This window comes from Oncorhynchus nerka, linkage group LG9b, assembly GCF_034236695.1.
Source record: "Oncorhynchus nerka isolate Pitt River linkage group LG9b, Oner_Uvic_2.0, whole genome shotgun sequence".
Classification (NCBI taxonomy): Eukaryota; Metazoa; Chordata; class Actinopteri; order Salmoniformes; family Salmonidae; genus Oncorhynchus; species Oncorhynchus nerka.
Genome location: NC_088424.1, coordinates 34,990,051 through 35,012,059, shown reverse-complemented (window position 1 = coordinate 35,012,059; position 22,009 = coordinate 34,990,051). Strand labels below are relative to the sequence as shown.

The 22,009-nt window shown below is 41.1% G+C and overlaps 1 protein-coding gene across 2 annotated transcripts in view; it reads right to left on the bottom strand.

Moving 5' to 3' along the window:
* The window catches only part of LOC115114713 (ephrin type-A receptor 3-like), a 229,942-nt gene that overhangs the window by 145,239 nt on the left and 62,694 nt on the right, over positions 1 to 22,009 (bottom strand). For both annotated transcript variants that reach the window (XM_029643184.2, XM_029643185.2), the window contains exons 4-5: positions 9,118 to 9,225; positions 7,612 to 7,963 (exon numbers count right to left, since the gene is read on the bottom strand). In XM_029643184.2, the coding sequence (XP_029499044.2) occupies positions 7,612 to 7,963; positions 9,118 to 9,225 (460 nt within the window). The remainder of the gene's footprint in view (positions 1 to 7,611; positions 7,964 to 9,117; positions 9,226 to 22,009) is intronic.

Genomic DNA, 22,009 nt, shown 5'->3' with positions numbered 1-22,009 from the left:
AGACAGTAGTATACGTGAAATACTTAACAACATAATAAAGAAATAAGATGCTGATGAGATTGCTAACTACATAATATACTTATACCATCCTAATCTGTATATTTCTCAGAACAATGTATTTTCTTCAGGATTGCTCTGTCTTTGACCAGCTTCTCCATGAACTCCTGGCAGGGGAGGTTGAAGTTTGTCTTCACAATAAGCATGGCCTTGATGGTAGGAACAGTGAACATATTTCTTGCTGCTGTCCATATATCATTCATTTGGGAGAACATTCTCTTGACTGGTGCATGACTTCCAGCTAAGCACATGACAACAGACGCTAATCTAGGGGAGAAGGGTGAGTAAGTGGAAATTTAAGAGAGAGAGCCCCCCCCTCCCTCTCTCTCTCTTTCTCTCTCACTCTCTTTCTCCCTCTCTTTCCCTCCTCACTCAGCTGTGTGTGGGAGAAGGAGGTGCTAGTTGAAGTGAAGTGAAGGGAGAGGAGGGGGAGGTCAGTACTACCAGTACAGAACAAGGGAACAGCAAAACCGAGCCCATGGAAAATATAACATATTACAATGAACAAAAATATAAACGAAACATGAAACAATTTCAACGATTTTACTGTGTTACAGTTCATACAGTGGGGCAAAAAAGTATTTAGCCAGCCACCAATTGTGCAAGTTCTCCCACTTAAAAAGATGAGAGAGGCCTGTAATTTTCATCATAGGTACACTTCAACTATGACAGACAAAATGAAAAAAAAAATCCAGAAAATCACATTGTAGGATTTTTTATGAATTTATTTGCAAATTATGGTGGAAAATAAGTATTTGGTCACCTACAAACAAGTAAGATTTCTGGCTCTCACAGTCCTGTAACTTCTTCTTTAAGAGGCTCCTCTGTCCTCCACTCGTTACCTGTATTAATGGCACCTATTTGAACTTGTTATCAGTATAAAAGACACCTGTCCACAACCTCAAACAGTCACACTCCAAACTCCACTATGGCCAAGACCAAAGAGCTGTCAAAGGACACCAGAAACAAAATTGTAGACCTGCACCAGGCTGGGAAGACTGTATATGCAATAGGTAAGCAGCTTGGTTTGAAGAAATCAACTGTGGGAGCAATTATTAGGAAATGGAAGACATACAAGACCACTGATAATCTCCCTCGATCTGGGGCTCCACGCAAGATCTCACCCCGTGGGGTCAAAATGATCACAAGAACGGTGAGCAAAAATCCCAGAACCGCACGGGGGGACCTAGTGAATGACCTGCAGAGAGCTGAGAGCAAAGTAACAAAGCCTACCATCAGTAACACACTATGCCGCCAGGGACTCAAATCCTGCAGTGACAGATGTGTCCCCCTGCTTAAGCCAGTACATGTCCATGCCCGTCTGAAGTTTGCTAGAGAGTATTTGGATGATCCAGAAGAAGATTGTGAGAATGTCATATGGTCAGATGAAACCAAAATATAACTTTTTGGTAAAAACTCAACTCGTCGTGTTTGGAGGACAAAGAATGCTGAGTTGCATCCAAAGAACACCATACCTACTGTGAAGCATGGGGGTGGAAACATCATTTTTTCTGCAAAGGAACCAGGACGACTGATCGGTGTAAAGGAAAGAATGAATGGGGCCATGTATCGTGAGATTTTGAGTGAAAACCTCCTTCCATCAGCAAGGGCATTGAAGATGAAACGTGGCTGGGTCTTTCAGCATGACAATGATCCCAAACACACCGCCCGGGCAATGAAGAAGTGGCTTCGTAAGAAGCATTTCAAGGTCCTGGAGTGGCCTAGCCAGTCTCCAGATCTCAACCCCATAGAAAATCTTTGGAGGGAGTTGAAGGTCTGTGTTACCCAGCAACAGCCCCAAAACATCACTGCTCTAGAGGAGATCTGCATGGAGGAATGGGCCAAAATACCAGCAACAGTGTGTGAAACCTTGTGAAGACTTACAGAAAACGTTTGACCTCTATCATTGCCAACAAAGGGTATATAACAAAGTATTGAGATAAACTTTTGTTATTGACCAAATACTTATTTTCCACCATAATTTGCAAAAAAAATTCATTAAAAATCCTACAATGTGATTTTCTGGATTTTATTTCCTAATTTTGTCTGTCATAGTTGAAGTGTACCTATGATGAAAATTACAGACCTCTCTCATCTTTTTAAGTGGGAGAACTTGCACAATTGGTGGCTGACTAAATACTTTTTTGCCCCATTGTATAAGGAAATCAGTCCATTCAAATAAATAAATCTGACCTTAATCTATGGATTTCACATGACTGGGAATACAGATGCATCTGTTGGTCACAGATATCTTTAATAAAAGGTAGGGGCGTGGATCAGAAAACCAGTCAGTATCTGGTGTGACCACCATTTGCCTCATGCATCACGACATATCTCCTTGGCATAGAGTTGATCAGGCTGTTAATTGTGGCCTGTGGAATGTTGTCCCACTCCTCTTCAATGTCTGTGCAAAGTTGCTGGATATTGGCAGGAACTGGAACACGCTGTCGTACACGTCAATCCAGAGAATCCCAAACATGCTCAATGGGTGGCATGTCTGGTGAGTATGCAGGCCATTGAAGAACTGGGACATTTTCAGCTTCCAGGAATTGTGTACAGATCCTTGCGACATGGGGCAGTGCATTATCATGCTGAAACATGAGGTGATGGTGGAGGATGAATGGCACAACAATGGGCCTCAGGATCTCGTCACAGTATCTCTGTGCATTCAAGTTTCCATCGATGAAATGCAATTGTGTTCGTTGTTCGTAGCTTATGCCTGCCCATACCATAACCTCACCGCCACCATGGGCCACTCTGTTCACAACGTTTACATCACCAAACCGAGAAGAGCACACTTCTCCAGCGTGTCAGTGACCATCGAAAGTGAGAATTTGGCCACTGAATGAACTGCAGTCAGGTCAAGACCCTGAGAAGGATGAAAAGCATGCAGATGAGCTTCCCTTAGACGGTTTCTGACAGTTTGTACAGAAATTATTCGGTTGTGCAAACCCACTGTTTCATCAACTGTCTGGGGGGCTGGTCTCAGACAATCCCACAGGTGAAGAAGCTGGATGTGGAGGTCCTGGGCTGGCGTGGTTACACGTGGTCTTCGGTTGTGAGGCCAGTTGGACCTACTACCAAATTCTCTAAAGCAACGTTGGAGGCAGCTTATGGTAGAGAAATTAACTGTGGTGGACATTCCTGCAGTCAGCATGACAATTGCACACTCCCTCAAAACTTGAGACATCTGTGGCATTGTATTGCAAATTTTAGAGTGGCCTTTTATTGTCCATAGCATAAGATGCACCTGTTTAATGATAATGCTGATTAATCAGGATTATCTTGGCAAAAGGAGAAATGCTCACTAACAGGGATGTAAACAACTTTGTACACAATATTTGAAAGAAATGTGCATATGGAAAACTGGGATTTTTATTTCAGCTCATGAAACATAGGATCAACACTTTACATGGTGCTTTTATATTTTGTTCCGTGTAAATATACATTCTGACAGAGTAAATATAATTGGAAGAATCTGGTGTTTGGGTGTCTGACAGGGATGGGAGCTGTAATGACTCCATGAACACTTCACACCGTACAACAGAGAGGGGGGAGAAGGGGAGGAAGGGAGGGATGAGTGAGGGATGGGGCTGGAGCGAGACATAGAGGGAGAATGAGAGACAGTAAGAGGGAGATGAGCAGAGAGAGAGAGAGTATGGTGGAGATAGAAACAGAAAGAGAGAGAGAGGCTGATTCAAATGCATTAGTGAATCAGTGTAACCTTGGTTTTCCCAGTGGAAGCTTTTCAGAAGCTCTGTGTGTGAAAGCAGGGCAGACACCTTTTTTTGTTTGGAGTGGGGCTTTAGCACTAAAAGCATGGTGCCTGTTCTCCTATGGGCACATTAGAACGTTACGCAGGGGTGTCACGTCTCTTTGTGTCCTCCAGACCTCTTTGTTAAAAGCTGTGTGATTATTGACTAAGTTAATGTTTAGAAGTTATTTTAAGAGATATGACATTGAACAATACTGGACAACAGCCAATATAGTTGCAATGTAAAGATCTATAGATGCCTAAGATCTAGCATGTTTTTATTGGTACACCATAAATACAAAAGTATGTGGACACCCGTTCAAGTTATTGCATTCGGCTATTTCAGCCACTCCCGTTGCTGACAGGTGTATAAAATAGAGCACACAGCCATGCAACCTCCATAGACAAACACTGGCAGTAGAATGGCCTTACTGAAGAGCTCAGTGACTTTCAACGTGGCACTGTAATAGGATGCCAGCTTTCCAATAAGTCAGTTCATCAAATTTCATATTGTGAAGTGGAAACGTCGGTTGCAACACTCACTGCCAACTTCCAAACTGCCTCTGGAAGCAACGTAAGCACAAGAACTGTTCGTTGGGAGCTTCAGGAAATGGGTTTCCATGGCCAAGCAGCCGGTTGGAATGGTGTAAAGCTCGCCGCCATTGGACTCTGGAGCAGTGGAAACGCATTCTCTGGAGTGATGAATCACGCTTCACCATCGGGCAGTCCAACAGAGGAATCTGGAGAACGCTACCTGCCACAATGCATAGTGCCAACTGTAAAGTTTGGAGGAGGAGGAGTAATAGTCTGGGGCTGTTTGTCATGGTTCTGGCCCCTTAGTTCCAGTGAAGGACAATCTTAATGCTACAGCATACAATGACATTCTAGACGATTCTGTGCTTCCAACTTTATGGCTACAGCTTTGGGAAGGCCCTTTCCTGTTTCAAAATGGCAATGCCCCCGTGCACAAAGCGAGGTCCATACATATTTTCGTGATCAGTGTGGATGACTAACCTGCACAGAACCCCATCGAACACTTTTGGAATGAACTGAAACGTGGACTGCGAGCCAGGCTTAATCGCCCAACATCAGTGCCAGACCTCACTAATGTTCTTGTGGCTGAATGCAAGCAAGTCCCCGCAGCAATGTTCCAACATCTAGGAGAAAGTCTGCCCAGAAGAGTGGCTGTTATAGCAGCAAAGATTGGACAAAACTCCATATTAATGCCCATGATTTTGGAATGAGATGTTCGACGAGCAGGTGTCCACATACTTTTAGTAATGTAGTGTATGTCAATGTAACACATAGGTGAGAGCTCAACTTCAAAACACAATAAGAGACTTGAAGCATGAATATCCTCCTCTCTCTCTGTGTGTCTCTATGAACAGCCATTCCCTGCACACACAGCGGCACCTAGCTTTAACTCATGGCTTTAGATGACACACACACACACACACACACACACACACACACACACACAGCGGTACCATGGCATTAGATGACACAGACATATATCTCCTGACCCCTGACCTGGCTGTCAATACGGCTACATCATTATGTCTCCTGTTCAACACACACACAGACACACACCACGCATACACACACACACACACACACACACACACACACACACACACACACACACACACACACACACACACACACACACACACACACACACCACGCACACACACACACACACACACACACACCACGCATACACACACACACACACACACACACACACCACGCATACACACACACACACACACACACCACACATACACACACACACACACACACAACACACACACACACACACTTTGCTTGACTCATTTATTCTCTCTGGACAGGAATGAGTCACACAACAGACTGATGAGGTCACTAAAGGTCAGAGGTGGACCTGGAGTTTCAATAAAGTTTGAACTGTGGGTTCGTAAAATAGTGTTAAGAAGCAGTAAAACTGTGGTCATTCCACTATAGTAATCTGACACAATCTGACAGAATAATAATCTCACAATGAAAAGCACCAAGCAATAGTTGTTATTCTATTAGCCTCCTAGGGTATTTGGGCACCAGAACCAGTACTGCAATACTCTATATTCCCAAAGAAGAAAACTTGTATATGTTATGCTGCATTGTACTGGAGAAACAAACAGCATACCTACATAGAGTATCATGGGGTTTCGTTTTCACAGCTGAGCCTTAGACAGCCACTAGCAAGGACACACACACACACACACGCACACACACACACACACACACACACACACACACACACACACACACACACACACACACACACACACACACACACAGATCCGTGGAGTTTTACAACTCAATACTCTGCAACCTGAAGCATCCCCTCTCCCACTCTAAAGACGGAATAATGGAACACTCACTTAGTTCTGACTGATACTTCTCCTTTTGCTCACACACACACTCACAGATACAAGTTCATACACACACACACACTCATAACACAAACTGCCCCCCAGCAATTCCCAACCTTCTCTATGAACATTATCCTCGCTGCATAGGGGGTTTCCTAAAACTCTGACACACACACACACAGACACACACACACACACACACACACACACACACACACACACACACACACACACACAACAGGGTGTAGTAACCCACATACCCACAATCTTTATCATTCCTTCCTGGTAAACCACATTGTTTCCCACAGAGCTGCCGTCTCTCTCTGTATTCAGATTCTCTCTGGCACAGATTCTCAGTACTGCCCACACCGCAGGAGGTTGGTGGCACCTACATTTGGGAAGATGGGCTCATTTTAACGGCTGGATTGGAATCAGTGGAATATCAGTGGAATGGTATCAAATACATCAAAAACATGGTTTCCAGGTGTTTGATGCATTTCTATTTACTCTGTTCAAGGACATTATTATGAGCCTTTCTCCCCTCAGCAGCCTCCAACGACACAGCAGTAGATCTAGATCCTACAGGGCACTAGGACCCATCTAACAGGATCCACAGGGCACTAGGATCCATCTAACAGGATCCTCAAGGCACTAGGCCCATGTAACAGGACCCACAGAGCACTAGGACCCATCTAACAGGACCCACAGGGCACTAGGGCCTATCTAACAGGACCCATCTAACAGGACCCACAGGGCACTAGGACCCATCTAACAGGACACACAGGGCACTAGGACCCATCTAACAGGAACCACAGGGCACTAAGACCCATCTAACAGGACCCACAGGGCACTAGGACCCATCTAACAGGACACACAGGGCACTAGGACCCATCTAACAGGACCCACAGGGCACTAGGACCCATCTAACAGGACCCACAGGGCACTAAGACCCATCTAACAGGACCCACAGGATTTTTGCCCTAACACTACACAGCTGATTCAAATAACGAACTAATCATCATCATGTTATGTTAATCAGCTGTGTAGTGCTAAGGCAAAAAACAAAACATGCAAGCAGGGGGCCCAGGATCAAGGTTGGGAACCCCTGCAATAAGCAACCACAAGGCAGAGTACAGTGTAATCACCTGATTCCTAATAGATTCACTGCCCACCTCATGGCTGTTGTGTGGTGAGCTTTCTGGAGCCAAAATGACTGCCGTGGCACTATTCGTTGGTTGTGTATGTAAAGTAAATCCTAGAACATGCACAAACCAATACACATTATATACATCGTACCCATTCACATTGAGGTAGGTCATTATGTTCTTCTTATCCAGACCTACACCATCAACACTAGCCACCACACACACAAACACATAAACACACACACACATTGGAACCACTTACGTTGGCAGCCATCCTTATGCTCCTCGTACCCTGGCTCGCACACACACCTCCCGATGGGCACCAGCCAGCTCCCGTCCGCGCTACAGTACATTCTGGGAGTCTCAAACTCCTGGGAGGCGTTCACACACACCCCTCGCACTTCCACCAGGGCTGAGTCGCCCCCCGTGACGGTGTCGGGGAACTGGGCCAGGTTGAGCACGGTGAAGGGACACTTCTTGTAGAAGATCCTGACAGAGACCAGAGCGATGCAGGCCCCCAGGTCCTGGAAGGCCAGGTAAAACCCCTTCTTACTCAGGTTACTGATGTCACGGACCTCTGTGTTGAGCTTCATCACACGATCTCCCACATCCACCTAGAGGGAGAGTAACAAGATATAGTCAGGGTTTATTTCCTCCACCTAGAAACAAGATATAGTCAGGGTTTATTTCCTCCACCTAGAAACAAGATTTAGTCAGGGTTTATTTCCTCCACCTAGAAACAAGATTTAGTCAGGGTTTATTTCCTCCACCTAGAAACAAGATATAGTCAGGGTTTATTTCCTCCACCTAGAAACAAGATTTAGTCAGGGTTTATTTCCTCCACCTAGAAACAAGATTTAGTCAGGGTTTATTTCCTCCACCTAGAAACAAGATTTAGTCAGGGTTGATTTCCTCCACCTAGAAACAAGATTTAGTCAGGGTTTATTTCCTCCACCTAGAACCAAGATTTAGTCAGGGTTTATTTCCTCCACCTAGAAACAAGATTTAGTCAGGGTTTATTTCCTCCACCTAGAAACAAGATATAATCAGGGTTTATTTCCTCCACCTAGAAACAAGATTTAGTCAGGATTTATTTCCAGTGGTGTAAAGTACTTAAGTAAAAATACTTTGAAGTACTAATTAAGTTGTTTTGTTTGGTATCTCGTACATTACTATTTAAAAAAAAATCTTTGACAACTTTTAGTTACATTTTGGTCCAATTACAAATGGTCCAATTCACGCACTTATGAAGAGAATATTCCTGGTCATCCATAATATCTGATCTGGCAGATTCACTAAACACAAATGTTTTGTTTGTAAATGATGTCTAAGTGTTGGAGTGTGGTGCCATCTGGTATAAGGAATTTGAAATGATGTATACTTTTACTTTTGATACTTAAGTACATTTTATCAATTACATTTACTTTTGAAGTATATTTACTCAAGTATTATTGAACTGGGTGTCTTTCACTTTTGCTTGAGTCAATTTCTATGAAGGTATCTTTACTTTAGTCAAGTATGAGAATTGGTCCTTTTTCCATCACTGTTTATTTCATCAACCTAGAAACAAGATATAGTCAGGCTTTATTTCACAGTTCTGTTTTTGCCACCTGTGTAGTAAGTTGTATGTCCATTGCCTGTAATCACAGGTCAATAGACAGATCTTCTGGCATCCTCCTAATAGTTCCTGTTAGGATTGGGGGTAGGGTATGCTGATCCTAGATATGTGGTAAGAGGCAACCTCTACATTCAGAGTGTTTCCACTTACCTGTGTGAAGCTCTCATCAGCAGCGATGGTGTCTATCTTGATGTACTGACTCTCCTTGATGAACCACAAGTTGGCGTTGTTAGACTCATAGTAGAACATGTTGAAAGTCTGAATGAACAACACAAAAATGTACATTTATATTTGAAGAATAATTTACGTTTTGTTATGCCTTAGCATATTCTATGGAGAAACACTTGAACAGAAAGATCACCTCTTTTGCGTGTGACACTCTCTTAAAATAGCACACCTTGGTTAGGCTAAGATTAAAAACGTGATGTTTCGGTCAACCATGACCTTCATCAAACATAAAGCAAGAAGAACATTGCCAACATGGCAGGACAGAGTAATGTAAACAATAAGAAGAACATTAACGACATGGCAGGACAGAGTAATGTAAACAATAAGCAGAACATTGCCGACATGGCAGGACAGAGTAATGTAAACAATAAGCAGAACATTGACGACATGGCAGGACAGAGTAATGTAAACAATAAGCAGAACATTAACGACATGGCAGGACAGAGTAATGTAAACAATAATCAGAACATTAACGACATGGCAGGACAGAGTAATGTAAACAATAAGCAGAACATTGCCAACATGGCAGGACAGAGTAATGTAAACAATAAGAAGAACATTGACGACATTGCAGGACAGAGTAATGTAAACAATAAGCAGAACATTGCCGACATGGCAGGACAGAGTAATGTAAACAATAAGCAGAACATTAACGACATGGCAGGACAGAGTAATGTAAACAATAAGCAGAACATTGACGACATGGCAGGACAGAGTAATGTAAACAATAAGCAGAACATTAACGACATGGCAGGACAGAGTAATGTAAACAATAAGAAGAACATTGACGACATGGCAGGATAGAGTAATGTAAACAATAAGCAGAACATTGCCGACATGGCAGGACAGAGTAATGTAAACAATAAGCAGAACATTGACGACATGGCAGGACAGAGTAATGTAAACAATAAGCAGAACATTAACGACATGGCAGGACAGAGTAATGTAAACAATAAGAAGAACATTGACGACATGGCAGGATAGAGTAATGTAAACAATAAGCAGAACATTGCCGACATGGCAGGACAGAGTAATGTAAACAATAAGCAGAACATTGACGACATGGCAGGACAGAGTAATGTAAACAATAAGCAGAACATTAACGACATGGCAGGACAGAGTAATGTAAACAATAAGCAGAACATTGACGACATGGCAGGACAGAGTAATGTAAACAATAAGCAGAACATTAACGACATGGCAGGACAGAGTAATGTAAACAATAAGCAGAACATTGACGACATGGCAGGACAGAGTAATGTAAACAATAAGCAGAACATTGACGACATGGCAGGACAGAGTAATGTAAACAATAAGCAGAACATTGACGACATGGCAGGACAGAGTAATGTAAACAATAAGCAGAACATTGACGACATGGCAGGACAGAGTAATGTAAACAATAAGCAGAACATTGCCGACATGACAGGACAGAGTAATGTAAACAATAAGCAGAACATTGACGACATGGCAGGGCAGAGTAATGTAAACAATAAGCAGAACATTGACGACATGGCAGGACAGAGTAATATAAACAATAAGCAGAACATTGACGACATGGCAGGACAGAGTAATGTAAACAATAAGCAGAACATTGCCAACATGGCAGGACAGAGTAATGTAAACAATAAGAAGAACATTGACGACATTGCAGGACAGAGTAATGTAAACAATAAGCAGAACATTGCCGACATGGCAGGACAGAGTAATGTAAACAATAAGCAGAACATTAACGACATGGCAGGACAGAGTAATGTAAACAATAAGCAGAACATTAACGACATGGCAGGACAGAGTAATGTAAACAATAAGCAGAACATTAACGACATGGCAGGACAGAGTAATGTAAACAATAAGAAGAACATTGACGACATGGCAGGATAGAGTAATGTAAACAATAAGCAGAACATTGCCGACATGGCAGGACAGAGTAATGTAAACAATAAGCAGAACATTGACGACATGGCAGGACAGAGTAATGTAAACAATAAGCAGAACATTAACGACATGGCAGGACAGAGTAATGTAAACAATAAGAAGAACATTGACGACATGGCAGGATAGAGTAATGTAAACAATAAGCAGAACATTGCCGACATGGCAGGACAGAGTAATGTAAACAATAAGCAGAACATTGACGACATGGCAGGACAGAGTAATGTAAACAATAAGCAGAACATTGACGACATGGCAGGACAGAGTAATGTAAACAATAAGCAGAACATTAACGACATGGCAGGACAGAGTAATGTAAACAATAAGCAGAACATTAACGACATGGCAGGACAGAGTAATGTAAACAATAAGCAGAACATTAACGACATGGCAGGACAGAGTAATGTAAACAATAAGCAGAACATTGCCGACATGGCAGGACAGAGTAATGTAAACAATAAGCAGAACATTGACGACATGGCAGGACAGAGTAATGTAAACAATAAGCAGAACATTGACGACATGGCAGGACAGAATAATGTAAACAATAAGCAGAACATTGACGACATGGCAGGACAGAGTAATGTAAACAATAAGCAGAACATTGACGACATGGCAGGACAGAGTAATGTAAACAATAAGCAGAACATTGCCGACATGACAGGACAGAGTAATGTAAACAATAAGCAGAACATTGACGACATGGCAGGGCAGAGTAATGTAAACAATAAGCAGAACATTGACGACATGGCAGGACAGAGTAATGTAAACAATAAGCAGAACATTGACGACATGGCAGGACAGAGTAATGTAAACAATAAGCAGAACATTGACGACATGGCAGGACAGAGTAATGTAAACAATAAGCAGAACATTGACGACATGGCAGGACAGAGTAATGTAAACAATAAGCAGAACATTAACGACATGACAGGACAGAGTAATGTAAACAATAAGCAGAACATTAACGACATGGCAGGACAGAGTAATGTAAACAATAAGCAGAACATTGACGACATGGCAGGACAGAGTAATGTAAACAATGAGCAGAACGTTAACGACATGGCAGGACAGAGTAATGTAAACAATAAGCAGAACATTGACGACATGGCAGGACAGAGTAATGTAAACAATAAGCAGAACATTAACGACATGGCAGGACAGAGTAATGTAAACAATAAGCAGAACATTGACGACATGGCAGGACAGAGTAATGTAAACAATAAGCAGAACATTAACGACATGGCAGGACAGAGTAATGTAAACAATAAGCAGAACATTGCCGACATGGCAGGACAGAGTAATGTAAACAATAAGCAGAACATTAACGACATGGCAGGACAGAGTAATGTAAACAATAAGCAGAACATTGACGACATGGCAGGACAGAGTAATGTAAACAATAAGCAGAACATTGACGACATGGCAGGACAGAGTAATGTAAACAATAAGCAGAACATTGACGACATGGCAGGACAGAGTAATGTAAACAATAAGCAGAACATTGACGACATGGCAGGACAGAGTAATGTAAACAATAAGCAGAACATTGCCGACATGACAGGACAGAGTAATGTAAACAATAAGCAGAACATTGACGACATGGCAGGACAGAGTAATGTAAACAATAAGCAGAACATTGACGACATGGCAGGACAGAGTAATGTAAACAATAAGCAGAACATTGACGACATGGCAGGACAGAGTAATGTAAACAATAAGCAGAACATTGCCGACATGACAGGACAGAGTAATGTAAACAATAAGCAGAACATTGACGACATGGCAGGGCAGAGTAATGTAAACAATAAGCAGAACATTAACGACATGGCAGGACAGAGTAATGTAAACAATAAGCAGAACATTAACGACATGGCAGGACAGAGTAATGTAAACAATAAGCAGAACATTGACGACATGGCAGGACAGAGTAATGTAAACAATAAGCAGAACATTGACGACATGGCAGGACAGAGTAATGTAAACAATAAGCAGAACATTGACGACATGGCAGGACAGAGTAATGTAAACAATAAGCAGAACATTGACGACATGGCAGGACAGAGTAATGTAAACAATAAGCAGAACATTGACGACATGGCAGGGCAGAGTAATGTAAACAATAAGCAGAACATTAACGACATGGCAGGACAGAGTAATGTAAACAATAAGAAGAACAATGACGACATGGCAGGATAGAGTAATGTAAACAATAAGCAGAACATTGCCGACATGGCAGGACAGAGTAATGTAAACAATAAGCAGAACATTGACGACATGGCAGGACAGAGTAATGTAAACAATAAGCAGAACATTAACGACATGGCAGGACAGAGTAATGTAAACAATAAGAAGAACATTGACGACATTGCAGGACAGAGTAATGTAAACAATAAGCAGAACATTGCCGACATGGCAGGACAGAGTAATGTAAACAATAAGCAGAACATTAACGACATGGCAGGACAGAGTAATGTAAACAATAAGCAGAACATTGACGACATGGCAGGACAGAGTAATGTAAACAATAAGCAGAACATTAACGACATGGCAGGACAGAGTAATGTAAACAATAAGAAGAACATTGACGACATGGCAGGATAGAGTAATGTAAACAATAAGCAGAACATTGCCGACATGGCAGGACAGAGGAATGTAAACAATAAGCAGAACATTGACGACATGGCAGGACAGAGTAATGTAAACAATAAGCAGAACATTAACGACATGGCAGGACAGAGTAATGTAAACAATAAGAAGAACATTGACGACATGGCAGGATAGAGTAATGTAAACAATAAGCAGAACATTGCCGACATGGCAGGACAGAGTAATGTAAACAATAAGCAGAACATTGACGACATGGCAGGACAGAGTAATGTAAACAATAAGCAGAACATTAACGACATGGCAGGACAGAGTAATGTAAACAATAAGCAGAACATTGACGACATGGCAGGACAGAGTAATGTAAACAATAAGCAGAACATTAACGACATGGCAGGACAGAGTAATGTAAACAATAAGCAGAACATTGACGACATGGCAGGACAGAGTAATGTAAACAATAAGCAGAACATTGACGACATGGCAGGACAGAGTAATGTAAACAATAAGCAGAACATTGACGACATGGCAGGACAGAGTAATGTAAACAATAAGCAGAACATTGACGACATGGCAGGACAGAGTAATGTAAACAATAAGCAGAACATTGCCGACATGACAGGACAGAGTAATGTAAACAATAAGCAGAACATTGACGACATGGCAGGGCAGAGTAATGTAAACAATAAGCAGAACATTGACGACATGGCAGGACAGAGTAATGTAAACAATAAGCAGAACATTGACGACATGGCAGGACAGAGTAATGTAAACAATAAGCAGAACATTGCCAACATGGCAGGACAGAGTAATGTAAACAATAAGAAGAACATTGACGACATTGCAGGACAGAGTAATGTAAACAATAAGCAGAACATTGCCGACATGGCAGGACAGAGTAATGTAAACAATAAGCAGAACATTAACGACATGGCAGGACAGAGTAATGTAAACAATAAGCAGAACATTGACGACATGGCAGGACAGAGTAATGTAAACAATAAGCAGAACATTAACGACATGGCAGGACAGAGTAATGTAAACAATAAGAAGAACATTGACGACATGGCAGGATAGAGTAATGTAAACAATAAGCAGAACATTGCCGACATGGCAGGACAGAGTAATGTAAACAATAAGCAGAACATTGACGACATGGCAGGACAGAGTAATGTAAACAATAAGCAGAACATTAACGACATGGCAGGACAGAGTAATGTAAACAATAAGAAGAACATTGACGACATGGCAGGATAGAGTAATGTAAACAATAAGCAGAACATTAACGACATGGCAGGACAGAGTAATGTAAACAATAAGCAGAACATTGACGACATGGCAGGACAGAGTAATGTAAACAATAAGCAGAACATTGACGACATGGCAGGACAGAGTAATGTAAACAATAAGCAGAACATTGACGACATGGCAGGACAGAGTAATGTAAACAATAAGCAGAACATTGACGACATGGCAGGACAGAGTAATGTAAACAATAAGCAGAACATTGCCGACATGACAGGACAGAGTAATGTAAACAATAAGCAGAACATTGACGACATGGCAGGGCAGATTAATGTAAACAATAAGCAGAACATTGACGACATGGCAGGACAGAGTAATGTAAACAATAAGCAGAACATTGACGACATGGCAGGACAGAGTAATGTAAACAATAAGCAGAACATTGCCAACATGGCAGGACAGAGTAATGTAAACAATAAGAAGAACATTGACGACATTGCAGGACAGAGTAATGTAAACAATAAGCAGAACATTGCCGACATGGCAGGACAGAGTAATGTAAACAATAAGCAGAACATTAACGACATGGCAGGACAGAGTAATGTAAACAATAAGCAGAACATTGACGACATGGCAGGACAGAGTAATGTAAACAATAAGCAGAACATTAACGACATGGCAGGACAGAGTAATGTAAACAATAAGAAGAACATTGACGACATGGCAGGATAGAGTAATGTAAACAATAAGCAGAACATTGCCGACATGGCAGGACAGAGTAATGTAAACAATAAGCAGAACATTGACGACATGGCAGGACAGAGTAATGTAAACAATAAGCAGAACATTAACGACATGGCAGGACAGAGTAATGTAAACAATAAGAAGAACATTGACGACATGGCAGGATAGAGTAATGTAAACAATAAGCAGAACATTGCCGACATGGCAGGACAGAGTAATGTAAACAATAAGCAGAACATTGACGACATGGCAGGACAGAGTAATGTAAACAATAAGCAGAACATTAACGACATGGCAGGACAGAGTAATGTAAACAATAAGCAGAACATTGACGACATGGCAGGACAGAGTAATGTAAACAATAAGCAGAACATTAACGACATGGCAGGACAGAGTAATGTAAACAATAAGCAGAACATTGCCGACATGGCAGGACAGAGTAATGTAAACAATAAGCAGAACATTAACGACATGGCAGGACAGAGTAATGTAAACAATAAGCAGAACATTGACGACATGGCAGGACAGAGTAATGTAAACAATAAGCAGAACATTGACGACATGGCAGGACAGAATAATGTAAACAATAAGCAGAACATTGACGACATGGCAGGACAGAGTAATGTAAACAATAAGCAGAACATTGACGACATGGCAGGACAGAGTAATGTAAACAATAAGCAGAACATTGACGACATGGCAGGACAGAGTAATGTAAACAATAAGCAGAACATTAACGACATGACAGGACAGAGTAATGTAAACAATAAGCAGAACATTAACGACATGGCAGGACAGAGTAATGTAAACAATAAGCAGAACATTGACGACATGGCAGGACAGAGTAATGTAAACAATAAGCAGAACATTGACGACATGGCAGGACAGAGTAATGTAAACAATAAGCAGAACATTGCCGACATGACAGGACAGAGTACTGTAAACAATAAGCAGAACATTGACGACATGGCAGGGCAGAGTAATGTAAACAATAAGCAGAACATTGACGACATGGCAGGACAGAGTAATGTAAACAATAAGCAGAACATTGACGACATGGCAGGACAGAGTAATGTAAACAATAAGCAGAACATTGACGACATGGCAGGACAGAGTAATGTAAACAATAAGCAGAACATTGACGACATGGCAGGACAGAGTAATGTAAACAATAAGCAGAACATTGACGACATGGCAGGACAGAGTAATGTAAACAATAAGCAGAACATTGACGACATGGCAGGACAGAGTAATGTAAACAATAAGCAGAACATTGCCGACATGGCAGGACAGAGTAATGTAAACAATAAGCAGAACATTGCCGACATGGCAGGACAGAGTAATGTAAACAATAAGCAGAACATTAACGACATGGCAGGACAGAGTAATGTAAACAATAAGCAGAACATTGACGACATGGCAGGACAGAGTAATGTAAACAATAAGCAGAACATTGACGACATGGCAGGACAGAGTAATGTAAACAATAAGCAGAACATTAACGACATGGCAGGACAGAGTAATGTAAACAATAATCAGAACATTGCCGACATGGCAGGACAGAGTAATGTAAACAATAAGCAGAACATTGACGACATGGCAGGACAGAGTAATGTAAACAATAAGCAGAACATTGACGACATGGCAGGACAGAGTAATGTAAACAATAAGCAGAACATTGACGACATGGCAGGACAGAGTAATGTAAACAATAAGCAGAACATTGACGACATGGCAGGGCAGAGTAATGTAAACAATAAGCAGAACATTAACGACATGGCAGGACAGAGTAATGTAAACAATAAGCAGAACATTGACGACATGGCAGGACAGAGTAATGTAAACAATAAGCAGAACATTGACGACATGGCAGGACAGAGTAATGTAAACAATAAGCAGAACATTGACGACATGGCAGGACAGAGTAATGTAAACAATAAGCAGAACATTGACGACATGGCAGGACAGAGTAATGTAAACAATAAGCAGAACATTGACGACATGGCAGGACAGAGTAATGTAAACAATAAGCAGAACATTGACGACATGGCAGGACAGAGTAATGTAAACAATAAGCAGAACATTGATGACATGGCAGGACAGAGTAATGTAAACAATAAGCAGAACATTAACGACATGACAGGACAGAGTAATGTAAACAATAAGCAGAACATTAACGACATGGGAGGACAGAGTAATGTAAACAATAAGCAGAACATTGACGACATGGCAGGACAGAGTAATGTAAACAATGAGCAGAACGTTAACGACATGGCAGGACAGAGTAATGTAAACAATAAGCAGAACGTTAACGACATGGCAGGACAGAGTAATGTAAACAATAAGCAGAACATTAACGACATGGCAGGACAGAGTAATGTAAACAATAAGCAGAACATTGACGACATGGCAGGACAGAGTAATGTAAACAATAAGCAGAACATTAACGACATGGCAGGACAGAGTAATGTAAACAATAAGCAGAACATTAACGACATGGCAGGACAGAGTAATGTAAACAATAAGCAGAACATTGACGACATGGCAGGACAGAGTAATGTAAACAATAAGCAGAACATTAACGACATGGCAGGACAGAGTAATGTAAACAATAAGAAGAACATTGACGACATGGCAGGATAGAGTAATGTAAACAATAAGCAGAACATTGCCGACATGGCAGGACAGAGTAATGTAAACAATAAGCAGAACATTGACGACATGGCAGGACAGAGTAATGTAAACAATAAGCAGAACATTAACGACATGGCAGGACAGAGTAATGTAAACAATAAGAAGAACATTGACGACATGGCAGGATAGAGTAATGTAAACAATAAGCAGAACATTGCCGACATGGCAGGACAGAGTAATGTAAACAATAAGCAGAACATTAACGACATGGCAGGACAGAGTAATGTAAACAATAAGCAGAACATTAACGACATGGCAGGACAGAGTAATGTAAACAATAAGCAGAACATTGACGACATGGCAGGACAGAGTAATGTAAACAATAAGCAGAACATTAACGACATGGCAGGACAGAGTAATGTAAACAATAAGCAGAACATTAACGACATGGCAGGACAGAGTAATGTAAACAATGAGCAGAACATTGACGACATGGCAGGACAGAGTAATGTAAACAATGAGCAGAACATTAACGACATGGCAGGACAGAGTAATGTAAACAATAAGAAGAACATTGACGACATGGCAGGATAGAGTAATGTAAACAATAAGCAGAACATTGCCGACATGGCAGGACAGAGTAATGTAAACAATAAGCAGAACATTGACGACATGGCAGGACAGAGTAATGTAAACAATAAGCAGAACATTAACGACATGGCAGGACAAAGTAATGTAAACAATAAGCAGAACATTGACGACATGGCAGGACAGAGTAATGTAAACAATAAGCAGAACATTGCCGACATGACAGGACAGAGTAATTTAAACAATAAGCAGAACATTGACGACATGGCAGGACAGAGTAATGTAAACAATAAGCAGAACATTAACGACATGGCAGGACAGAGTAATGTAAACAATAAGCAGAACATTAACGACATGGCAGGACAGAGTAATGTAAACAATAAGCAGAACATTAACGACATGGCAGGGCAGAGTAATGTAAACAATAAGCAGAACATTAACGACATGGCAGGGCAGAGTAATGTAAACAATAAGCAGAACATTAACGACATGGCAGGACAGAGTAATGTAAACAATAAGCAGAACATTGACGACATGGCAGGACAGAGTAATGTAAACAATAAGCAGAACATTGACGACATGGCAGGACAGAGTAATGTAAACAATAAGCAGAACATTGACGACATGGCAGGACAGAGTAATGTAAACAATAAGCAGAACATTGACGACATGGCAGGACAGAGTAATGTAAACAATAAGCAGAACATTGACGACATGGCAGGACAGAGTAATGTAAACAATAAGCAGAACATTGACGACATGGCAGGACAGAGTAATGTAAACAATAAGCAGAACATTGATGACATGGCAGGACAGAGTAATGTAAACAATAAGCAGAACATTAACGACATGACAGGACAGAGTAATGTAAACAATAAGCAGAACATTAACGACATGGGAGGACAGAGTAATGTAAACAATAAGCAGAACATTGACGACATGGCAGGACAGAGTAATGTAAACAATGAGCAGAACGTTAACGACATGGCAGGACAGAGTAATGTAAACAATAAGCAGAACGTTAACGACATGGCAGGACAGAGTAATGTAAACAATAAGCAGAACATTAACGACATGGCAGGACAGAGTAATGTAAACAATAAGCAGAACATTGACGACATGGCAGGACAGAGTAATGTAAACAATAAGCAGAACATTAACGACATGGCAGGACAGAGTAATGTAAACAATAAGCAGAACATTAACGACATGGCAGGACAGAGTAATGTAAACAATAAGCAGAACATTGACGACATGGCAGGACAGAGTAATGTAAACAATAAGCAGAACATTGACGACATGGCAGGACAGAGTAATGTAAACAATAAGCAGAACATTAACGACATGGCAGGACAGAGTAATGTAAACAATAAGAAGAACATTGACGACATGGCAGGATAGAGTAATGTAAACAATAAGCAGAACATTGCCGACATGGCAGGACAGAGTAATGTAAACAATAAGCAGAACATTGACGACATGGCAGGACAGAGTAATGTAAACAATAAGCAGAACATTAACGACATGGCAGGACAGAGTAATGTAAACAATAAGAAGAACATTGACGACATGGCAGGATAGAGTAATGTAAACAATAAGCAGAACATTGCCGACATGGCAGGACAGAGTAATGTAAACAATAAGCAGAACATTAACGACATGGCAGGACAGAGTAATGTAAACAATAAGCAGAACATTAACGACATGGCAGGACAGAGTAATGTAAACAATAAGCAGAACATTGACGACATGGCAGGACAGAGTAATGTAAACAATAAGCAGAACATTAACGACATGGCAGGACAGAGTAATGTAAACAATAAGCAGAACATTAACGACATGGCAGGACAGAGTAATGTAAACAATGAGCAGAACATTGACGACATGGCAGGACAGAGTAATGTAAACAATGAGCAGAACATTAACGACATGGCAGGACAGAGTAATGTAAACAATAAGAAGAACATTGACGACATGGCAGGATAGAGTAATGTAAACAATAAGCAGAACATTGCCGACATGGCAGGACAGAGTAATGTAAACAATAAGCAGAACATTGACGACATGGCAGGACAGAGTAATGTAAACAATAAGCAGAACATTAACGACATGGCAGGACAGAGTAATGTAAACAATAAGCAGAACATTGACGACATGGCAGGACAGAGTAATGTAAACAATAAGCAGAACATTGCCGACATGACAGGACAGAGTAATTTAAACAATAAGCAGAACATTGACGACATGGCAGGACAGAGTAATGTAAACAATAAGCAGAACATTAACGACATGGCAGGACAGAGTAATGTAAACAATAAGCAGAACATTAACGACATGGCAGGGCAGAGTAATGTAAACAATAAGCAGAACATTAACGACATGGCAGGGCAGAGTAATGTAAACAATAAGCAGAACATTAACGACATGGCAGGACAGAGTAATGTAAACAATAAGCAGAACATTAACGACATGGCAGGGCAGAGTAATGTAAACAATAAGCAGAACATTAACAACATGGCAGGGCAGAGTAATGTAAACAATAAGCAGAACATTAACGACATGGCAGGGCAGAGTAATGTAAACAATAAGCAGAACATTGACGACATGGCAGGACAGAGTAATGTAAACAATAAGCAGAACATTAACGACATGGCAGGACAGAGTAATGTAAACAATAAGCAGAACATTAACGACATGGCAGGGCAGAGTAATGTAAACAATAAGCAGAACATTGACGACATGGCAGGACAGAGTAATGTAAACAATAAGCAGAACATTGATGACATGGCAGGACAGAGTAATGTAAACAATAAGCAGAACATTAACGACATGGCAGGACAGAGTAATGTAAACAATAAGCAGAACATTGACGACATGGCAGGACAGAGTAATGTAAACAATAAGCAGAACATTGACGACATGGCAGGACAGAGTAATGTAAACAATAAGCAGAACATTAACGACATGGCAGGACAGAGTAATGTAAACAATAAGCAGAACATTGACGACATGGCAGGACAGAGTAATGTAAACAATAAGCAGAACATTGCCGACATGACAG